Raw genomic sequence first — 23,591 nt, forward strand, 5'->3', positions numbered from 1 at the left:
TTCCACAGGGCGGGCGCCACCACCGAGAAGGCCCTCTGCCTGGTTCCCTGTAACCTCACTTCTCGCAATGAGGGAACCGCCAGAAGGCCCTCAGAGCTGGACCTCAGTGTCTGGGCTGAAGGATGGGGGTGGAGACGCTCCTGTTGGTTTCTGTGTGTTGCCACTGTGCCGTGCTCTTGGAGTCACAAGACTCTGTTTTGCATTCCAGAGATTCCAGGCTGTGGGAAGTCTCACGGAAGACAGGAGACGGATGTGACGTTACTGGTTTCCTGTTCCTTTGTTTATCAGTTGCTCTCTGCTCTCACAGAGAAAGCATGTATATTTCTTTTCTGTCTGCGTAGTTAGAAATAAAACGCTCTTTGGAATGTAGCTCATACTATCTCGGCTCCTTCCTTGCATGCTGGATACTCTGCGTAATGGGGGAACGTGGTTGGAGCCTCATCAAAGGCTCAGGTCGTTAATCACGTCAGAGGACTCAACCGGAAGAGTCGCTCGGTCGAATGCAAGTCCGACAGGACCGAGGTCTCTGAACTCCCTTGGTCATCCAGATGGAGAATAGAGAGGTTGTGCAGAAACTAGCCTACTGCACAAAGATCAAAATTGCCTCCGTTGCTCTGCCTGTTTTTGCCTCTGGCCCCACCCACCCCGGAACAAGACCCCTCAGAAGATTCTCCATAAATGAATGCGGACTTTGGGGTGAAAAAGTGTCTCCCCCCCTCCCCCGTGGTGTTAGGACTATTGTACCCAAGGCCACTGTTCTGTAGGGACTGAATCTTGTGGTTGAAAACTGCTTTTTTGAGGATGGTGGGCGATTCTCAGCCTCCGCCAGCCATTGGCTGAGTTGCTCTGATGTCATAGAAGGCTTCAAATTGAACCATGCTGTTGCAATGAGGGGGAAATGGGTGCCTGGTTTTTGCTAGGGGACAATATTTGTTTTGTAACGGGGGTGGCCGTGTGTTGCAAGGGGGCGGAAAAGGAGATGGGGGGGCTGAGGGGTTTGAGGCAGGGTCCCACAAAGGACCTAGCAATGAGCAACAGAGTCTTTGTGGTGTTTGGGTCACTATCCCAGTACTAGAAAGTTGACTCATCTATTGATTGCTCGATTCTGATCGCTGGACTTTTCCGCAGTGCCCATTTCACAGAGCGGGGAAGCCGAGTCACAGGGAGAGCTATTCCACAGCTGTTGGATCGGAACCCATTTTTCTGGTTCCCGTTATGTATCACTGGGTCACCTCAGCGTATGTGTGTCCTGCCGTCTGCTATGCCAGCCTCGGCTAACTTGGGTCTTCTGTTTCAGGGCTCGGTGGACTGCCCCAACCTGGAGTTTGAGTACGGGGACTCCGAAATCTATGCTGCCGAACTGTCAGGTAAAATAGTACATGCGGGGATGGTGGCGCGCTGAGCTCCCTTTGCTGCAAGGAAGGGGAGCTCAGAAGAGCATAAGGAGAGCCACCAGCTGGATCAGGCCCATGGCCTGTCTAGTCCAGCATCCTCTTCTCTCAGTGGCCAACCAGATGCGTCAATGGGAAACCTGCAGGCAGGATTCGAGCACCAGGGCAACACTCCCTTCTGCCCTGGATAGCCATTGTGGCTGGTCGCCAAGAGCCTTCTCCACCTCCATGAGTCTGCCTCATCCTCACCCTTTTCCTGGGGCCACACCCCTTCCCCTTAAGTCACAAAACCTCTGGACCACATCCCCTCCTCAGGCCGCGCCCTCTCTGAAGCACACCTTTCCCTGGCCACACCCTTTCCCCTAGGCCACACCCCTCTACCACACCCCTGGACAACACATGTCCCCCTAGGCCACTCCCCTCTGGACCACATCATCTCAGGCCGCGCCCTCTCTGAAGCACACCTTTCCCTGGCCACACCCTTTCCCCTAGGCCACACCCCTCTACCACACCCCTGGACAACACATATCCCCCTAGGCCACTCCCCTCTGGACCACATCATCTCAGGCCACGCCCTCTCTGAAGCACACCTTCCCCTGGCCACACCCCTTCTCTTAGGCCACACCCCTCTGGACCACAACCCTTCCCCTGGACCCCACCCCTTTCTCCCAGGCCACACCCCTTCCCCTGCCCTGCTTCGCACCTTCCTTGAGCACTTTTGCCGGACTGGGATGTTTCCTTGATCCTTAACCGTTTGATGCCTCTTGTTTGTGTCGATGGAGCTTAAAAAGGTAAAGGTAAAGGGACCCCTGACCATTAGGTCCAGTCGTGGCCGACTCTGGGGTTGCGGCGCTCATCTAGCTTTATTGGCTGAGGGAGCCGGTGTACAGCTTCCGGGTCATGTGGCCAGCATGACTAAGCCGCTTCTGGCGAACCAGAGCAGCGAACAGAAACGCCGTTTACCTTCCCACCAGAGCGGTACCTATTTATCTACTTGCACTTTGACGTGCTTTTGAGCTGCTAGGTTGGCAGGAGCAGGGACCGAGCAACGGGAGCTCACCCCGTCGCAGGGATTCGAACCGCCGACCTTCTGATCAGCAAGTCCTAGCCTCTGTGGTTTAACCCACAGGGCCACCCGTGTCGATGGAGCTTACAATCAGTCAATATCAGTTTTGTTGTTCTAGCCAGAGGCCGTGACAAACCCTCAGCAACAGGAACAATAGTCTGTCCGTCTGTCTGTCTGTCTGTCCGCCCATCCCTGTGCAGAAACTGGCCTTCTGAACAGAAGTAAAATTCACATTCGTCGCTCCACCCACATTTATCTAGTTATTTATTTCATAATATTTATATGCACTTGACTCTTTTTTAAAAAACAAAAACCCGAAAACTTCAAAGCCGTCTCCAAAAAGATAAAACAATTACCATATTTTTTGCTCTACAATACTCACTTTTTCCCTCCTAAAAAGTAAGGTGAAATGTGTGTGCGTCTTATGGAGCGAATGCAGGCTGCGCAGCTATCCCAGAAGCCAGAATAGCGAGAGGGATTTCTGCTTTCACTGCGCAGCGATCCCTCTTGCTGTTCTGGCTTCTGAGATTCAGAATATTTTTTTTCTTGTTTTCCTCCTCCAAAAACTAGGTGCGTCTTGTGGTCTGGTGCGTCTTATAGAGTGAAAAATACGGTAAATGTAAGAACAATCCTCAGGCCTGCTTTAAAACATGCAAAGGTTAAAATACGGAAGCCGGTTAAAATCAGATCAACTTTCTAAGCATCTGGGTCGGCTTGTCCAAACAGAAATGTTTTTCAGCAGCCCAGGGGAATATTCTGCAAAAAAAATGATGACGTTGCATTTGGCGTTCCAAACTGTTGATGAAAATGCAGATGGGGAAAAGCTTCATGCTGTAAAACAGAAAACCTCCCTATGTATTCGCACAAACTGCCCTGCTTCTCTCTGCCTATGTAGGTCAGCTGTTCTCTTCTGTAGGGGCGGAATTTGCTTCCGAAAAATGAACGCCCTTCGTTGTAACACACTGTATTAGTTTATTTGACGAGGTCGTTTTCCAGGATATCGAAAGCTCGCGATTTGGGATTTGGATGTCTTCCGTCAGCTCACTGCCCACCCCGCTGTGTCGGCTGCTAGCAGAAAAAACAAACCCATCACTTCTTATCTCTCTTAAACTGTGTGCATGTTAGGATTTGCAGCGAGGAGAGAGACCCCACTGCATCAGAGCTGCCCAAGAAGTAATTAAGCTAAAGTTCTGCAGCAGCTGAGTAAATGCAGAAATTCCCCCCTGCACACAAACAGCTGCCTCCTTTCCTCTGCTTTCTCCCCTCACATAGATTTCTAGGCTGTAAGCTCCTTGGGGCAGAGAGCTTTCCCACTGGGCCTTATAAAAGCACCAGGCGTAGCCTGAGTCCCACGCAGTGCCAGGTTTACGTATAAGCTAGACAAGCTATAGCTTAGGGCCCCACTCTCTTGGGGGCCCCCAAAAAATTTAAAGGGAAAAAAACCTGGATGTACATTTCCAAAATATAAGATAAAAGACAAATAAAATAAAACCTACATACAGCAACAGTGTTTTGTGTTGTGTAGGCTCCTATGATGTAAGTCATGGGTCCTGTCTGCTCCCTAAAATATCACTGGTTTGCTCATTTCTATATATAGGGTAGAAGCGACGCAAGTGGCGCTGTGGGTTAAACCATAGAGCCTAGGACTTGCCGATCAGAAGGTTGGCGGTTCGAATCCCCGTGACGGGGTGAGCTCCCGTTGCTCGGTCCCTGCTCCTGCCAACCTAGCAGTTCGAAAGCACATCAAAGTGCAAGTAGATAAATAGGTACCGCTCCGGCGGGAAGGGAAACGGCGTTTCCGTGCGCTGCTCTGTTTTGCCAGAAGCGGCTCAGTCATGCTGGCCACAAGACCCGGTAGCTGTACACCAGCTCCCTCGGCCAGTAAAGTGAGATGAGCGCCGCAACCCCAGAATCGGCTACGACTGGACCTAATGGTCAGGGGTCCCTTTACCTTTACCTTTACATTCTGCATGGACTGGTTGCGTGGCCACATGTGCAAATGGCTTTAGATACCTATTAGGTCCATAAATTACCATATAGCATATCACACAAAAAACAGTGACAGTTTGTTGTTGACAAAGGACAACTTGACATATAAAGGGCCCCATTACCTTCAGGAGCTTAGGGCAGACATAGGCAACCTCGGCCCTCCAGATGTTTTGGGACTACAAGTCCCATCATCCCTAGCTAGCAGGACCAGTGGTCAGGGATGATGGGAGTTGTAGTCCCAAAACATCTGGAGGGCCGAGGTTCCCTATGCCTGGCTTAGGGCCTCATCAACCCTAAATCCGGCCCTGGTCCCATGTTTGAATTTAGGGGAGTGATGCCTGGGAGAAGGGAGATTTGGGATGTGGTGGAGATTCTGTGGGAATCTCCCCTCCAAGGCTGGCCAGACGCCATTTTCATAGAATCACAGAATTGTAGAGGGAACGCTGAGGATCATCTAGTCCAACCCCCTTTAGTGCAGGAAGTTGCGGCATCTTTGATGCTGGGCAAACCCCTTGGAAACAACAACAACAACAACAACAACAATAATAATAATTTATTATTTGTGCCCTGCCCATCCGGCTGGGTCTCGCCGGCAACTCTGGGCAGTTTCCAACAAAGATTAAAAATACATTAAAATGTCAGACATTAAAAACTTCCCTGGACTTCCGGGTCAGCGCCATCGGTGAATGGCGGAGTTCCTCCGATTGGAGGAACGGGCTACGTGGAAATTGGGTCTTCCCGCCGCGGCGAAGGTGGGGACCCGCTAGAAATCCCAGGCGGAGGAAGCCTGGGAATGTGGGGTTCGGCAGGGCACCAGGAGCACCCCCCCTACGCACCGGGAACCCCATTTTGGGGCTCCGGAGTGAAGTGGGGTGAGCGGCGCGGTGCTGCGAACTGATTGCTATTTTTACGGAGTGAAGCCGCACAGCCATTGCCGGAGAGCGCTGACTTTTTCCTGTGGACAATTGGATTTAAAACAAGTACCCGTGAGTAGAAATGGAAAATTGGATCAAGAAATATCTTAATTTGGCACCGAAGCGGGAAGGTTCAAAACAGGAAGTCCGCCTTCCGCTTTCTGTATATAGACTAAAGCAAAAACTTTGTAAGCTAAAGCCTGGAAAGCCGTTAAAAAAGTCTAAATTTCCTTCATCTATAATTACTGAAACCCCCTTGGAAGTAGGAGAAAAGGGGGGAGAACTTTGTTTAACCCCTGCAGGAGAGGGAGTGAAGAAGGATAAGTTTCCACCATCTCTAACCTGGAAACGGGGTGTCAGAGACAGAAATAGTTGGAGAGGTTCGTTGACTGTGAATGGAATACTTTGACAGATAGCTAAAGAAGAGAAATAAACTGATTCCAATGTTGCCTTTTGCATTCTAAAGAAACAAAATATCTGAAAAATATCTGAAAAATGAAAGTAATTTTCCTTTGTTGGACTTGCCTTTAAAAAAATGGATACAAATAGAAATTGTCTCCCCTAGAGGGAGCTTGTTAAATTGTTGCTGCAGTCTACGGGAGGACTCAACAGCTGTGAGATTAAGATCGTGGGACTAGTCTTTTCTGACCTTGACTAAAGATGAGCTGGGAGGAAGACTGGGTGCTTGCTTTATGCAAGACAAGTGCCTTGCTGGAACAGATGCATGAGAAGATGGATTTGATGAATGAGAAAATGGACTTGATGACTGTTGTGGTTAACAACTCTGGACAAACAGGGAACACTGATACAGAAATCATTCAGGGACCAACTCATGAACCTGTACTGACTGGGCAAGTGCAGAAAATAATGGAGGAGGATGCGGTTGCACCTCAAATAATATAAATGGAGAAACCCGAGGCCCTACAGGAGCATAAGCCGTTGCCATTGAAGATGGAAGTTGGAGTGGGCCAGGGGGAGTCTGGAGCTGAGGAGGTTCCTAATTTTGGAGACACTTTGAAATATGTTTTTAAATACTTTTTGGATTACACTGATGACTGTGGGGAGTGGGACTGTGGGGAATGGGTGGGTTTGATGAAGGGAGATGGAGACAATTTTGGGTTGGAACCCCCCAGAGACCTACTCCTCAATGAGAAAGGAAAGAAATTAAGAAAGAGACCAACAAATGACAAGGAAAAGGGCAAGTATAAACAAGAAGAAGAAGATCTGCAGAAGGGACATGGAAGAGACTTAAGGGCCTCGGACATAAGACTTCCAGGTTGATGGACTAGATGGAATGGACAGTAAGGACTGACATGACCCGAGACCAGGAAGAAGAGACGTTGGATGAAGACTGGAAGAAAATCTATAAAGAAAATTTTTATTTGGGGAATTAGCCTAAAATAAATGAATATTAGGGAAAATGTTGGAATAAAACTATATGACTCTAGCAGAAATGATATCAGGAGCTATGTATATTTGAGCATTAAGATTCAAGCTTTAAGGTATTTTAGGGTAAGATAAGGTTAAATAAATCAAGGTAATTTAAATAACAGAATATGGGGAAAGATGGGAAGGATTTGTTGAGTTAACTATTAGGTTAAAATGTTAAGATAAATTATTTAACAAAAATTGAGAAAGATGGAAAGAATTTGCTGAAATAACTAATTAAACTAGAATACAAAAAGGGAGGTGTGAGCAGGTCAATGAAACAAGCAAATGGAAGTTAAAGATATGTAATTTGGGATTTGTGTTTTTTTTTCTTTTTCTTTTTTTTTGTTGCATTGCTGTATTGGTTTTTATGTTTTGTGTTTTTTTCTTCTTCTTTATGTATTGTAGTGTTGTTTTTTATTTTTCTCTTTTTTCTATTATTCTGAAACTATTAATAAATATTATTTTTTTAAAAAAAAAAAACTTCCCTGAACAGGGCTGCCTTCAGATGTCTTCTAAATGTCAGGTACTCCTTTGGGTAGTGATAAAGCGGGATATCAAATCCAAATCCAAACTCTTTTTTTTTTTTTTAATAATTTTTATTAACTGGCCAATCACATCAAATTAAATCATATCACATAAATTCCGAATTACAAAGCCGAATTTTAAATTTTGTTGGGGGGACCCATATTTCAAGATCCGAAGGGGCATTCTGATCATCTTCTTGCTGCTGCGTTAATGTCCCAATCAGTCCCAATCAGTCCAAACAGAGTTCATAATTCTATCCCATCTTATCTTGCTGTTTCCACATCACATCTTGTTCATATATTTTCTCTTTTTTCTTTATGATCACTTCTGATAGTCTCCTTAAGCCGATAAACACCAATAGTAATAATAGTCCTGTGTGAATTTTCCGTTCTTCCAATCCTCAAATCGAGATGGTTTCCATATATCATCTCCTTCATAGATAACATCACTCTTTCCATCATAGTCTCATAAAACTGTTGCTCTTGAGTCCCTCTGAGGAGTTTCACCCACAATATATAAACAGCTCTATTTCTCTCTTTCTCCTCCCAGACTAAAGACCTCCGACAGAGCTTCCCAATATGGCAACGGCATTTTTAACTGCGTCATTCCAGAGCTCTTACACATTCCACGCTCTTCTTAAAACGTGCTTTGGTTCGAAAGTTTATCTTCACACAGCCTTAAATCCACAGCTTTAAGTCCTTAAAACGACATTTCTGACTCGTGAGGGGAGGGGATTCTTGTTTAATCACATAGGGAAAGAAGGGAGAGTTTTTCCCCTCTCCCCCATCAGTCATTTGCCGTACCTTGTCTTGGCGTATCTTCTCATGTTTTATTCTTCTCTTGTTTTGTCAGAGATCTCTTCTGTTAGCAGTCTTTACTCCCCCTTCTTTCTTGAAATATGTGCATTCCTTTCATCCAAATTGTTTCCTTTGAAGTTCTGCATCTAGTGGCGTGAATCAGGGACGGCGTCCAGAAGTGCCGAAATCCCACAGGAGGGCTTTGTGCCTAGTGCCCCCACCCCCACAAATTCGGGGGTGGTATAGGGCACAGCAGGCAAGGGCCGTCCCCCCCACAATCCTGGGGGGGTTAAGGAGGCTAATTACCCCCATCATAGCCTCCAAATTACCTCGTGTGGGTCGGAGAGATGTTATTGTCAGCCATCTTCCAATACGCCCCCTAGTGGCCCCCCCAAAATCCAAACTCAGGTAGTTGTTTATCTCTGACATCTAGTGGGAGGGCGTTCCACAGGGCAGGTGCCACCACCGAGAAGGCCCTCTGCCTGGTTCCCTGTAGCTTTACTTCTCGCAGTGAGGGAACCGTCAGAAGGCCCTTGGCGCTGGACCTCAGTGTCCGGGCTGAACGATGTGGGTGGAGACGCTCCTTCAGGTATACTGGACCGAGGCCATTTAGGGCTTTCAAGGTCAGCACCAACACTTTGAATTGTGCTCAGAAACATACTGGGAGCCAATGCAGATCTCTCAGGACCAGTGTTATGTGGTCTTGGCGGCCGCACCAGTCTAGCTGCCGCATTCTGGATTAGTTGTAGTTTCCGGGTCACCTTCAAAGGTAGCCCCACATAGAGCGCATTGCAGTATTCCAAGCGGGAGATAACCAGAGCATGCACCACTCTGGCGAGACAGTCCGCGGGCAGGGAGGGTCTCATCCTGCATACCAGATGGAGCTGATAAACAGCTGCCCTGGACACAGAATTGACCTGTGCCTCCATGGACAGCTGTGAGTCCAGAATGACTCCCAGGCTGCACACCTGGTCCTTCAGGGGCACAGTGACCCCATTCAGGACCAGGGAGTCCTCCACACCCACCCACCTCCTGTCACCCAAAAACAGTACTTCTGTCTTGTCAGGATTCAACCTCAATATTGTAGCCGCCATCCATCCTCCAACCACCTCCAGACACTCACACAGGACCTTCACCGCCTTCACTGGTTCCGATTTGAAAGAGAGGTAGAGCTGGGCATCATCCGCACATTGATGGACACCCAACCTAAACCCTCGATGATCTCTCCCAGCGACTTCGTATAGATATTAAAAAGCATGGGGGAGAGGACGGAACCCTGAGGCACCCCACAAGTGAGAGCCCAGGGGTCTGAACACTCATCCCACAACACCCTTCCGTTTCCACGCATAACGCGAGCTAGATTATCGTTAAACCCTTGGCTGGGATTATCTGAATTGCTCTTTCTGTTGTTGTTTTTTTGTAGTGTTTTTAAATGTACACCGTGCTTTTTCTCTATTGCACTGAAGGTGAAACCTGGAAATTGTTGTTAAATTTATACAGTTCTTTTTCCTGGGGGTACGCATACCCCTAAACATTTTGTGAATCTAAGTTTGGCCTCATTGAAGGGCAGTATTTCAATATGAGTAGGAAAATGAGAGTACCGCAAAACCTTTTTTTTAAAAAAAAGCACTGAATTTATATACCACCCTATACCCACAGGTCCCAGGGCAGTTCACAACATAAAATCACAATATAAAAACACAAAATGCATAATAAAAACAAGAACGGCCTAATAAGTCCCTTCCTCCCCAAAATCTTCTATATAGAATAGACACATTAGATACCATCAAAGCATTTCTGGCACTGTCTCTTATTAGACATTTTAAAATCTCTGTGATATCTGCATGTGTGTACGGTCGCTGTATTTAATGCATTTTTGCTATTTTACTGCTTTATTACGTTGATTTTATCCTTTAAGCTGCCTTGTTGTTTTGCATGAAAGGCGCTCCATAATAGTATATTTAATAAATAAATTGGTGCTTTGATAATACAATCATTATTTTATTATTACCAAGACAATATATTCAGCAATATATTTAGTTCCAGCAGTATTTCACTCTTAGTTCCGAAAGGTACACCCCAGAATTCTTTTTTTTAATTTTTAATCTTTATTATACATCATTTTACAGTGGTGCCTCGCAAGACGAAATTAATCTGTTCCGCGAGTCTCTTCGTCTTGCGGTTTTTTCGTCTCGCGAAGCACGGCTATTAGCGGCTTAGCGGCTTTAAGAAAAAGGAAACAAACTTGCAAGAACTCGCAAGACGTTTCGTCTTGCGAAGCAAGCCCACAGGGAAATTCGTCTTGTGGAACGACTCGAAAAATGGAAAACTCTTTCGTCTTGCGCATTTTTCGTCTTGCGAGGCATTCGTCTTGCGAGGTACCACTGTACATAGAACTTAACAAATACAATACATTACAATACATTATATACATACCCAACATACCTACATATCCTACATGTACACCACAAATATTAGACTTCCAACTCTTCTCTTTATACTTTATTGCCAATCTTAACTCTGTACGTATTTCCTATTAGTTATTCTACTTTTCCTTACATTTAACTAATCAGATTTTACTACGCCTTCCCTCAATTTTCAAGATTTAATCCATATCTGTCAGGAAACTTACATTATCCGTATGATTTTTAAGATCTTCTTTGAAAGTTAACCATTCTTTATTAAATTTTTGAATAGTATTTCCTCTTATTCTCCCTGTTAGTTTTGCAAGTATTCAACTGAATGATCAAACACTCCGGAATCCTTTGCTGCAGCGAGTTATACAGCTCTCCTCCCCGCTTTTTTTTGCAAATAATTTAAATTCCTTCTTTATTTCAGTTGCAGTGTCCAGAAAACTACTAATTGCAAAACTCTCTCTCTCTCTCTCTCTCTCTCTCTCTCTCTCTCTCTCTCTCTTTCCCAACTGCTTTTAAAATAGACATCTGTTGCATGCCAGGTCACTCTTGGACCACAACATCGTCAGTAAGAGGATGTGTAATAATATTACGGTGTATTTATAGAGAACTCCGCATCTCCAAGGATCGCGGTGGACGAGTGTGTGCCAGTCACGCTGGCAAGGGAGGACTCTGGGCAACATTGGCGCGATGCCACCCAGGAAGTGGGAGACAGAGGGTCCTGAAGAATAAGACAGGTGTCAGCGTACGCGGGTGGCGCTGTCGGTTAAACCACAGAGCCTAGAGCTTGCCGATCAGAAGGTCGGCGGTTCGAATCCCCGCGATGGAGTGAGCTCCCGTTGCCCGGTCCCTGCTCCTGCCAACCTAGCAGTTCGAAAGCATGTCAGAGTGCAAGTAGATAAATAGGCAGGAAGGTAAATAGCGTTTCCGTGCGCTGCTCTGGTTCGCCAGAAGCGGCTTAGTCATGCTGGCCACATGACCCGGAAGCTGTACGCCGGCTCCCTCGGCCGATAAAGCGAGATGAGTGCCGCAACCCCATAGTCGGTCACGACTGGACCTAATGGTCAGGGGTCCCTTTACTATCAACCAGTCAACACAGTTTTGCAAGGCAATTTCCCCATATACAGCTGACCTTTGCATGTTACTTTTGCAGATGTTAGCATTTTAAAGCACACTGTGGTCTAAACCACTGAGCCTAGGACTTGCTGATCAGAAGGTCAGCGGTTCGAATCCCCACGACGGGGTGAGCTCCCGTTGCTCCGTCCCAGCTCCTGCCAACCTAGCAGTTCGAAAGCACACCAGTGCAAGTAGATAAATAGGTACCGCTCCGGCGGGAAGGTAAACGGCGTTTCCGTGCACTGCTCTGGTTCGCCAGAAGCAGCTTAGTCATGCTGGCCACATGACCCGGAAGCTGTACGCCGGCTCCCTTGGCCAGTAAAGCAAGATGAGCGCCGCAACCCCAGAGTCGGCCACGACTGGACCTAACGGTCAGGGGTCCCTTTACCTTTTGCAATGTATCAGAGAGAGCACAGTTTGTGTGCTTGTTTCCTCGCCCGGCTGTGTCCCTTCATAGGCTTTCTGCATCTTGCCTGTTTTCCGCCCTGCCAAGGATGAGCAGGAATTGCTAACATGGGTGTATTTTCTACTGTTGGGAGCATCTGACATTGAGTTGGCTCTTTTGGCCTGGGAGTCAGAGGAGCTCAGTTGGTAGAGCACGAGATTCTGAATTCCAGGGTCAATCAATATGTTTTATAGATGGTACTTAGGGAAAGGTAAAGGGACCCCTGATCATTAGGTCCAGTCGCGGCCGACTCTGGGGTTGCGGCGCCCATCTCGCTTTACTGGCCAAGGGAGCTGGCGTACAGCTTCCGGGTCATGTGGCCAGCATGACTAAGCCGCTTGAAGCGAAACAGAGCAGCGCACGGAAATGCCGTTTACCTTCCCTCCAGAGTGGTACCTATTGATCTACTTGCACTCTGATGTGCTTTCGAACTGCTAGGTTGGCCGGAGCAGGGACCGAGCAACGGGAGCTCACCCCGTTGCGGGGATTCGAACAGCCGACCTTCTGATCGGCAAGCCCTAGGCTCTGTGGTTTAACCCACAGCGCCACCCGCGTCCCATAGATGGTACTTAACACCTACCAAAATAGCTAAAACGTATAAGACAGAAACAAATCTGTGCTGGAGGTGTGGTAAAACAGAGGGGACACTTATACGTGTTTGGTGGACCTGTGAAAAAATCAAAAGCTTCTGGAACATAGTATATGACGAGCTTTAAAAAATGTTTAAGTATAACCTTATGAAAAATACAGAAGCTTTTCTACTCGGGATAACGGACACAGGCATAGCAAGAGAAGATCAGAAAATATTCCTCTATGCCACAGGAGCGGCAAGGATCCTAATTGCTAAAAACTGGGAAAAAGAAACTGTGCCAACAAAAGAGGAATGGCAAGACAAACTGTTAGAGTATATTGAACTGGCTAGATTAACAGAGGCAATTAGAGATCACACAAGACAAGAGTTTCAAAAAGCACGGGGAAAATGCAGAGAATACTTCACAAAACACTGCCCTAAAATACATACCTGGACTTGTTTCGATTAATGTCTGCAGGAGACTTTGTGGATATTTAAGTTATAATTAGAAAAATCTTAATAATTACTCATAAAGGAAACAGCTTATAAGAAGTAAATAAGAAGCCCAGATACAGGATAAAGGAAGTCTTTTATTTGGTTGTTTGTATTGTTGTATGTTATGCTTATTGTATGTTATGTTCACGTTTAATGAGGGTGGATTTCTGTATTGGGGGTGGGGGGTGTATCTTATGTTGTAAATAAAATTTCCAATAAAAATTTATATATATAAAAAAGAGAGAGACTCTGCATCTCAGGGTTGTGAGTCAGAGCCTCACTTCGGGAAAAAGATTCCTGCATTGCGCGGGGTTGGGCTAGATGACCCTTGCTGTCCCTTCCAGGGTGAATTTGATTTAAATCAAATCAATTTAAATCACTAGTTGGTAAGACTTGATTTAAATCATATATTTTTAACAGAAAGGCTCGTTCTTGCTGGTATAATCTTAATATTTACAACTATTTTTTGTGAATAATAAATTATCCGAGTAGTTTTTACAGTTATATCAGAAATTACTGATTTGGATATATATATATATATATATATATATATATATATATATATATATATATTTTAAAATATCAACAACCTCAGATATGCAGATGACACAACATTGATGGCAGAAAGCGAGGAGGAATTAAAGAACCTTTTAATGAGGGTGAAAAAGGAGAGCACAAAATATGGGCTGAAGCTCAACATCAAAAAAAGAATCATGGCCACTGGGCCCATCATCTCCTGGCAAATAGAAGAGGAAGAAATGGAGGCAGTGAGAGATTTTACTTTCTCGGGCTCCATGATCACTGCAGATGGTGACAGCAGCCACGAAATTAAAAGACGCCTGCTCCTTGGGAGAAAGGCGATGACAAACCTGGACAGCATCTTAAAAAGCAGAGACATCACCTTGCCAACAAAGGCCCGTATAGTTCAAGCTATGGTTTTCCCAGTAGTGATGTATGGAAGTGAGAGCTGGACCATAAAGAAGGCTGATCGCCGAATAATTGATGCTTTTGAATTCTGGTGCTGGAGGAGACTCTTGAGAGTCCCCTGGACTGCAAGAAGATCAAACCTCTCCATTCTGAAGGAAATCAGACCTGAGTGCTCACTGGAAGGACAGATCCTGAAGCTGAGGCTCCAAGACTTTGGCCACCTCATGAGAAGAGAAGACTCCCTGGAAAAGACCCTGATGTTGGGAAAGAGAAGGCACAAGGAGAAGGGGACGACAGAAGACGAGATGGTGGGACAGTGTTCTCGAAGCCACTAATATGAGTTTGACCAAACTGCGGGAGGCAGTGGAAGACAGGAGTCCCTGGCGTGCTCTGGTCCAGGGGGTCACAAAGAGTCGGACACAACAGTATAATGGCCCAACTACTCCAGCATCCTGCTCCCACAGTGGCTGAGCACTTGCCTGTGGGAAACCCGCCAGCAGGATTTGAACGCAAGACCAACTCTCCCCTTCTGAGGTTTCCAGCAACGGGGGTTCAAAAGCGTTGCTGCCTTCAACTGTGGAAGGCAGAGCATAGCCATTGTGGCTAGGAGCCACCTATAGCCTTCCTTCTCCCCAGTGAATTTGTCTAATCCATTTGCCCTCCTGCAACAGGCATTCCAGCCCGCCAGCGACAAGAGGCCCCTGAGCTAAAAATAGGAAGTCCCTCTTGCAGAGGGATTGGCAGTCGCATGAACATGCGTGCGCGTTCGTTCACACATGTGCCAAGGCCTCTCCCCAAAGCAGCAAATGAAAATAATCGAAATTTATTTATTTTTTCCAAAAAATTTTTATTAGTTTTCACAATATTATAAACAAACAAACAAACACACAAGACAAACACAAATCATAGCCTTATTGAAAATTACACTTATTAACTTTGTTAAGTGACCTCCTCGCTTCCCCTTGGTTGAATTTCATTGCATGTCCTTTTAACGGTTTTCCAAATCCCAATTCTTATGAAATTTGACTTAAACATTAATATCCGTAAATCTTCACCTTATGGAATTAAACATATTAATTCATCACTTGACATAAATAAATTCCCAAGCCAATTAAGTATCTGCAAGTTGTTTTCAGTTAATTTAACTTAACAAATTTAACTAGATAATCATTAAATTTATTCCACTCTTCCTGATACTCCTCCTTCTGGTCGCAGACTCTTCTGGTTAGGTCGGCTAGCTCCGAAAAATCCATCATCTTCATCTGCCATTCTTCTATCGTTGGTAATTCTTGGTGCTTTCCACTTTTTAGCTAACAAAATACGAGCAGCAGTTGTGGCATACAAAAATAATTTAACATCTTTCTAATCGAAATTTAAACTGCCAATGCCATAATGCCATTGGGCAAGTCTGCGCTGCGAAGGCATTTGGAATATTGTGTGTGGTTCGGGTCGCCTCACCTTGGAATAGATATCGCAGACTTGGAATGGGGCAACCGAAAGGGTCATGGAGACAGAGCGACTCCCCTAGGAGCAAAGGCTGAAAAAAACTGACAAAAGAAAGGACAGATAAGAGGAAATACTTCTTCATGTAGCGCATCTGTGGAACTCATTGCCACAAGAGGCAGCGATGGCCATTGTTTTGGATGGATCTAAAAGCATCACCTGGAAAGCCATGGGTTAGAATCGTAGAATTGTAGTTCTCGCATTTCAAACCAGGCATAGGCAAACTCGGCCCTCCAGATGTTTTGGGACTACAACTCCCATCATGCCTAGCTAATAGGACCAGTGGTCAGGGATGATGGGAGTTGTAGTCCCAAAACATCTGGAGGGCCGGACCAGAAGGAGGAGGAGCACCAGGAAGAATGGAAGAATTTCAAAGGCTATTTACTCAAATATGCTAAGATAAATTAAATAGAATCACTTGCAAAATAATAGATAGGCTAAGGATTTAAATATGTGAAGTTATAGAATAACATGTTTAAAGTTAAGATGAAAAGAGACAAAGATGTTAAGAGGATTAAGTAAATTTTATGAGATTTTATTTTGGAAAACCGTTACAATGATATATAATGAAATTCAGTCAAGGGAATTTGAGGAAATCATTTAACAATCTTACTAAGATTGGATCAAGTTCAGTTATGATTTTTGTTTGTTTGTTTGTTTAAAATTTTGGAAAATCAATAAAATTTTTGAGAAGAAAAAAAACATCTGGAGGGCCGAGTTTGCCTAGGCCTCTTTCAAACCTTCCTTCCTCCTCTTTCTGTGGTTCATTAAATTTATTCTTATCATTTCCTGCACATTAAGTTAGAACTGTTGTTAAACTATTGAAACATATATTAATGGAAACTATAAATAAAATTATTTTTATTTATTTTTTAAAGAATCCTAGGATTGTAGATGTGGAAGGGACCCTGAGGGTCCTCTAGCCCACCCCCCTGCAGTGCAGGAATCTCTTGCCCAACATAGGGCTCGAACCCACGGCGCTGAGATGAAGAGTCTCATGCTCTACCCACTGAGCTACCTTGCTTGCCCTGCTCTTAGGATGGGCAGTGTTAAGTTGTGGGTGAACATATCAGACGACACAGCAATTCTTCAAACAGCTCTTGTTTATTCACAGGCCAGAACAGAACTGAACTGAAGGGTTCAGCCAGCCTGCTTATATAGAGCTCCAGTACAACGCAACTGTAACAACTTTCTAAAACTATCCAATCACTGAACGTCACTTTCGATCCTTCATTTGCATAGCTATCTACAGTATCCCCCTGCTGGCCCAGGATGAGAACTTCAGTACATAACAGGCAGGGACGGTGGCGCTGGCAGGTGCTAATTCGTCTCCCCCTCTTTCCCCCTTCTCCGACAGAACTGTACAGCTACACGGAGGAGCCAGAGTTTGCCGCTAACAGGAGGTGCTTTGAGGAGGATTTCCAAACACAAGGTATCTTTGAATTTTATTATTACGGTCCCAGACCAATTCCGGCTCACTTACAATATCGGGAAAATCGTAAAACACAACAGGAATACATTGAATTGCAGTTGGGTATAACAGACAATTCAGATATAGCGGCAGTTAAAAATCTTGATCACTAAAATATAACCTAAAATTGTCATTTAAAACCTTAATCATTTTGGTAGTACAGCTTGTTCCCTAAGTTTTACGGCAGTCGCACAGAATTTGGCCACCCTTAGTGTGAACTCTAGGTCCTTGTCCTCTACCAGGAGTTTTAGACATTGAAGTTCAGACCCCTTTGGAATGTTTTCTCATTTCTCCTGAAAGTTAATAGCGATGGAGACAGGCGCACCTTGCCAGGGAAGGCATGCCACGAGCAGGGAGCCACTGCTGAAAAGGCCCTGCCATGGTTCAGTGCCAACCAGGGAACTCCCGGTGGAGTTAGCTGAACTCCTGGAAAGGGGCTAGGGAAAAGGGGGGCGGCATTTGGCAGTGATGTTCAGACTTTGGTTTTTTGGGTCCTTCTTTTCCGACAGTGAAGGACAAGCAGTGGTCGGAGCTGGACGTGGCTCAGCAGAAGGCCTATGTGATGCGGCTGCTGGATGGGCTGGAAGTAGTCAACAGAGAGAAGAGGCTGAAAGTCGCCCGGGCGATCCTCTACTTGGCACAAGGTAACCAAGTCGTCTTGATCTGGGTGGAAACAGCAGCCCAAATGCAGCGTGCTTTTGGGGCAGAACATTTTCTCTTTAAGAGAAAGTAGATGAAACGTATTATTGAACACAAGCCAAAATCACAGGTACCAGCTGTACTCAGCTTCCCGGAAGGAATAACCCAAACATCAGAAACCTTCTGCCTGCTTCTTTCACATAGAAAGAAACCTTCCAGAAGCCTCTTGAGCTAAGTAGAATAGGGAAGATCTCTGCACACCAGATCAATACATTCTGTACTTAGAAATGCAAATTGACAGCATCTTCTCATGTCTCATGCCCCCCTCCCTTACTGGCTTTTTTCCTCCCCTCCTCTCTTCTTTCCAGGGGTCTTTGGGGAGTGCGACACAGAGGCAGATGTCCTCCGCTGGTCCCGGCACAACAACTTCCTCCTGTACCAGATGGGGACCTTCACTGCCTTCCTGGAGTTGCTGAACATGGAGATGGCGTAAGATATCTTCTGAAAACAGGATCTGAAGCTGGCATTTTAGTGCGGGCTCCTTTTGACTCTGTTCCTGGAAATTGCTATTTCAATTTTTTAAAAATAAATAAATCAGGTGTGCATTGGGGAGGGGGAGTTCTGCTTCACAAAAACTCACAGACTGACCTGTGGAACTCATTGCTGCAGGCTATGGTGTGGTGAGAGCAACCTGTGCAAGGACTGGGTAGGTGAAGCAATGGTGGACAACGCATCGGGGACCATCCTGGTCGCCGGATGAGGGGTTTGAGGGATGCAAAAAATGTTTTAGTGGCAGCAGAACTGTCAAAGATCTGCTTGGACTACTGCAATGCGCTCTATGTGGGGCTACCTTTGAAGGTGACCCAGAAACTACAACTAATCCAGAATGTGGCAGCCAGATGGGTGACTGGGACTGGCTGCTGAGACCATATAACACTGGTCCTGAAAGACCTCCATTGGCTCCCAGTACGTTTCCATGGTGTTGACCTTTAAAAAGCCCTAAACGGCCTCGGTCCAGTATATCTGAAGGAGCATCTCCACCCCCATCGTTCTACCTGGACACTGAGGTCCAGCGCTGAGGGCCTCCTGGCGGTTCCCTCACTGCGAGAAGCCAAGTTACAGGGAACCAGGCAGAGGGCCTTCTTGGTGGTGACGCCCGCCCTGTGGAACGCCCTCCCACCAGATGTCAAAGAGAAGAACAACTATCAGAGTGGCTGGGGAAACCCAGCCAGATGGGTGGAGTATAAATAATAAATTATTATTATTATTATTATTATTATTATTATTATTATTATTATATTCCCCCCCAACACACACTCATGCACTCATGAGCAGCCAGATTCTGTAGTCTAGTTGGTGCCATTGAGGAGGAAGAGCTTGACAAATTATGGAGTGGCTGCTCTCTCGCATAGCTAGGGCATTACATATAAAAGCCCTACTATAGGCTAAAGTAAGGACGCGGGTGGCGCTGTGGGTTAAACCACAGAGCCTAGGGCTTGCCGATCAGAAGGTTGGCAGTTCGAATCCCCATGACGGGGTGAGCTCCCGTTGCTCGATCCCTGCTCCTGCCAACCTAGCAGTTCGAAAGCACGTCAAAGTGCAAGTAGATAAATAGGTACCGCTCCGGTGGGAAGGTAAACAGTGTTTCCGTGTGCTGCTCTGGTTCGCCAGAAGCGGCTTAGTCATGCTGGCCACATGACCCGGAAGCTGTACGCCGGCTCCCTCGGCCAATAAAGCGAGATGAGCGCTGCAACCCCAGAGTCGGCCACGACTGGACCTAATGGTCAGGGGTCCCTTTACCTTTATTGGCTAAAGTGGGACAACTGCCTGAGGCGGCAGGGGCCAGGAGGTGAGGAACGGTGCTGAGCAAATTTTTGGCTGCCACACCTAGCATCAAACCTGGTGTGTCCACACAGGGGCAGGTTAAAGGACTTTGGGACTTGGATCCATCATGCCAGTTCAGTTTTGCATGTCACTCGTTCTTTCCCCACTATTTATATTTCGCATGAATATTTATATCCTGCTTTTCCATAAACAAACGACCCCCCTCCAAAAAACCCCAGATTTTAGTAAAAAATAACAGCAACAAAGCAAATGCAATTCTAAAACAGCAATAGCTTTATGTGAAATTATGAATCGCTTTCCGCACCGCGAAAAGTCCGGAAGTGATTTACGAGATGGATTGAATGCAGTTTAGAAAATAACTTACACATGTTTAAAATGTAAAGTAAATATGTCCAGTCCCCAGTGTTGCCCAAATGCCCAAGGAAACAAAAAAAATATCTTTGCCAGTGTGGGAACGATAAGGAAATTGGTTCATGTGGGGCAAGGTGGTCCTAAAGTGAAATGGCCTTTGGTGCTTGCGGTCAGTGATGGGGGCAGTGGTGGGATAAAACGGGGAGATGTTTGCCACCCTGAATTCCTTGGAGGACAGCTGGGATAGAAACTGAAGAAATAATAAATAATTTCCCTGGCTGTCATTCTGAGGGCCACCACTAAAAAGGCTCTCTCTCTCTCATACGCTGACTCACTTCGCCTCTGATGGTTTGCATAGGGAAGGGTCTCAGAAGCGGTTCGTGGCGGCGAGGTGGTGATTAAAATTTGGCCATGCTGGCTCACCCTGGTCGTCAGAAATAATAATTTAAAAATAATTTTAAAAGCTGCCACGTTCCGGGATTGTTGTACTTCCCCTCCATCTGCTAGCAGGAGACGGATGCTTTTCCCAAGTCCGGCAATTGCAAGCCATCTGCCAGGGTACAATTAACTGCCAGTGATTCCGCCCCCCATCCCCAATCTAAAGTCTCCAGAAGGAACAATTTGGTGGTATTTTACTCGATCTTTTCTGTGTATTCCAGCAACAGCCAAGCATCTGGGAGCGCCTTGAGGAAGCCAGCAATCTCTCTGGCTGATAGCACTGAGCTCAGGTGAGTCACTGATGTTGCCCTGGGACTGTTGGTAAACGACCCAGTAAAATTCAAAACAATTAATTGCACATTTCTTCAAATTCCAATCAGATGAGCTTGATTCAGCCATCTGCACCTCCACCACTCCTTGCTACCTCCCTGGCCTCCTAGCACCCCCCAGGTAATCCCACTAGCACCCCCCCCCAGGTTTGTCGTTGTTGTTTAGTCGTGTCCGACTCTTCGTGACCCCCTGGACCAGAGCACGCCAGGCACTCCTGTCTTCCACTGCTTCCCGCAGTTTGGTCAAACTCATCTTTGTAGCTTCGAGAACACTCTCCCACCATCTCGTCCTCTGTCGTCCCCTTCTCCTTGTGCCCTCCATCTTTCCCCACATCAGGGTCTTTTCCAGGGAGTCTTCTCTTCTCATGAGGTGGCCAAAGTACTGGAGCCTCAGCTTCAGGATCTGTCCTTCCAGTGAGCACTCAGGGCTGATTTCCTTCAGAATGGAGAGGTTTGATCTTCTTGCAGTCCATGGGACTCTCAAGAGTCTCCTCCAGCACCAGAATTCAAAAGCATCCATTCTTCGGCGATCAGCCTTCTTTATGGTCCAGCTCTCACTTCCATACATCACTACTGGGAAAACCATAGCTTTTACTATACGGACTTTTGTTGGTAAGGTGATGTCTCTGCTTTTTAAGATGCTGTCTAGGTTTGTCATTGCTTTTCTCCCAAGAAGCAGGCGTCTTTTAATTTCATGGCTGCTGTCACCATCTGCAGTGATCATGGAGCCCAAGAAAATAAAATCTCTCACTGCCTCCATTTCTTCCCCTTCTATTTGCCAGGAGGTGATGGGACCAGTGGCCATTCTTCCAATCTTTTCCCCCAGGGCTCCTTTTTGGCTTTTGGACTTGAGAAGTTCTTGCTGGGAATATTTTTTTCGTTGGGGGGCCTCATTCTCTTGGGGTGGGCAATGGGTTCAGGGTCACCTGTACCCCTGGTGGGCGGGGCTGGTGCCCCAAGTGGGCGAGGCATTTTTCGCCTCCCTTCCTGTGGTTCGGGACATTGATTTCTCCTCTCTGCTTTCCCGTCAGGGTGTTGTTGAGCGTCATGTACCTAATGGTGGAAGCAATGCGCGTGGAGATGGAAACGGACCCCCCAACGTGGAAGGCCGCCCGTGATACGTTCAGGACTGAACTCAGTAGGTTTTTGTCAATTCTCTGATTGGGCACGGGGGGGGGGCTTTCTTCTCCTCCCTCTGTGTAGTCTAGAATCATTACCTTTTTAAAATAAATTTATTTAATTCCCCCCCCCCCCAAAATAATTAACATAATTTTTTATTGAATTTTTCCATTTTAATTCAATACAATACACATATTCGCAACATCTTATTTGCTCAAAGTGAGCTTTGACTTCCTTCTACCTCTCTTTCTGGCATCCCTATAGCCTATAACATATCTTTCGCATTCCCGTAATCACTTCTTTATCTATAATCACCTTAAGAAATCACATTCTTATTTATAAATCAGCATCATAATTTCACATTACAAAACATTTCACGTTAATGCTACAAACGTTTTTAAATGAGTACAGTTTTCTTTTGTAGCCTTATTAGACTTTACCAATTGGTGGGCTCTGCGTTGCTCCCAGACAGGAGGCAGGAAGTCAAATGACACCGAGGGTTGGTTCAGAGAAAGAGTTCTTTATTCCTGCTCTCCGGAGCAGTAGAAAGGCACTTGCGTGGTCAGTCCACAGCAAGTCCAAAGAAATGAGAAATTTCATGCAGTATATATATCCTCCAGGCACCCTCTCCCCCCTTCCCCAGGAATCCAGCCACATCAGCTTATACACGCAGGTTGACATCACAGATGTTCCTGCTCCGGTACTCCTGACCATAAAAGGGTATTCCTTCCTGTACTCCTGACCATAAAAGGGTATTCCTTCCTGTACTCCTGACCATAAAAGGGTATTCCTTCCTGTACTCCTGACCATAAAAGGGTTTTCCTTCCTGTACTCCTGACCATAAAAGGGTATTCCTTCCTGTACTCCTGACCATAAAAGGGTATTCCTTCCTGTACTCCTGACCATAAAAGGGTATTCCTTCCTGTACTCCTGACCATAAAAGGGTATTCCTTCCTGTACTCCTGACCATAAAAGGGTATTCCTTCCTGTACTCCTGACCATAAAAGGGTTTTCCTTCCTGTACTCCTGGCCATAAAAGGGTATTCCTATTCCTATGCTCTTATCTTGGAGCAAGAGGTCACCAACTCCAAGAACACACTGTGGCGCTGTTCCTGGACTAGGTCTGTGCGTCAGAGTGTGGTAAGATAAGACCCAGACATGTCATCCCTACTCCACTGGAACAGCCAAGATCATCCTTTGCCGTGACTGATAAAGGAGAGAGCTTTGTTTATACAGCTGTGTCCTTGTTATGCATTTGCTCACCAGCTCAAGTTAATGCATTTTAGAAATGCTCCCTTGGGAGAAAGAAGAAAAGGGGGGTTTTGGGTCCCGTTTCAAACTGACTGCACAGAAACCCATTCTTTCACTTTCAAATAATAAATAAATTTGCTCCAGTCCTTTTGATATTTTTCTTCCTGATTCCTGATTCTCCCTGTCAGCTTCGCCAACTCCACAAATTCTACCATTTATATTCTCCAGTCTTCCAATGTAGGGATCTCTTGCTGCTTCCACGTTGGAGCCAAGAGGATTCTCACTGCTGTTGTGGCATACATAAATAAATTTACATCTTTTTTCTTAATTTCTTCATCAATTAGCCCTAATAAGAATGCCTCTGTTTTTTTTGCTGAAGTTATATTTTAATATATTTTTTTAATTCATTGTAAATGATGTCCCAGAAAGCCTTGACCTTAGCACAGGACCACCCATATGTAGGAAGTTCCCTTCCTTCACCTTACATTTCCAACATAATTTGTCCTGGCACCTATACATTTTGGCCAGCTTACTCTGGGTAATGTACCAATGGTACATCATTTT

At 45.8% G+C, this 23,591-nt stretch overlaps 1 protein-coding gene across 1 annotated transcript in view; it reads left to right on the forward strand.

Annotated features, from left to right (window-relative positions):
* The window catches only part of STRIP2 (striatin interacting protein 2), an 80,428-nt gene that overhangs the window by 21,565 nt on the left and 35,272 nt on the right, over positions 1-23,591 (forward strand). The window contains exons 2-7 of the mRNA XM_081022772.1: positions 1,298-1,367; positions 16,942-17,016; positions 17,565-17,699; positions 18,063-18,183; positions 20,550-20,618; positions 21,689-21,795. Of these exons, the coding sequence (XP_080878898.1) occupies positions 1,298-1,367; positions 16,942-17,016; positions 17,565-17,699; positions 18,063-18,183; positions 20,550-20,618; positions 21,689-21,795 (577 nt within the window). The remainder of the gene's footprint in view (positions 1-1,297; positions 1,368-16,941; positions 17,017-17,564; positions 17,700-18,062; positions 18,184-20,549; positions 20,619-21,688; positions 21,796-23,591) is intronic.

The sequence above is a fragment of the Podarcis pityusensis genome, assembly GCF_964106645.2.
Source record: "Podarcis pityusensis genome assembly, chromosome: 10".
Taxonomy (NCBI): domain Eukaryota; kingdom Metazoa; phylum Chordata; class Lepidosauria; order Squamata; family Lacertidae; genus Podarcis; species Podarcis pityusensis.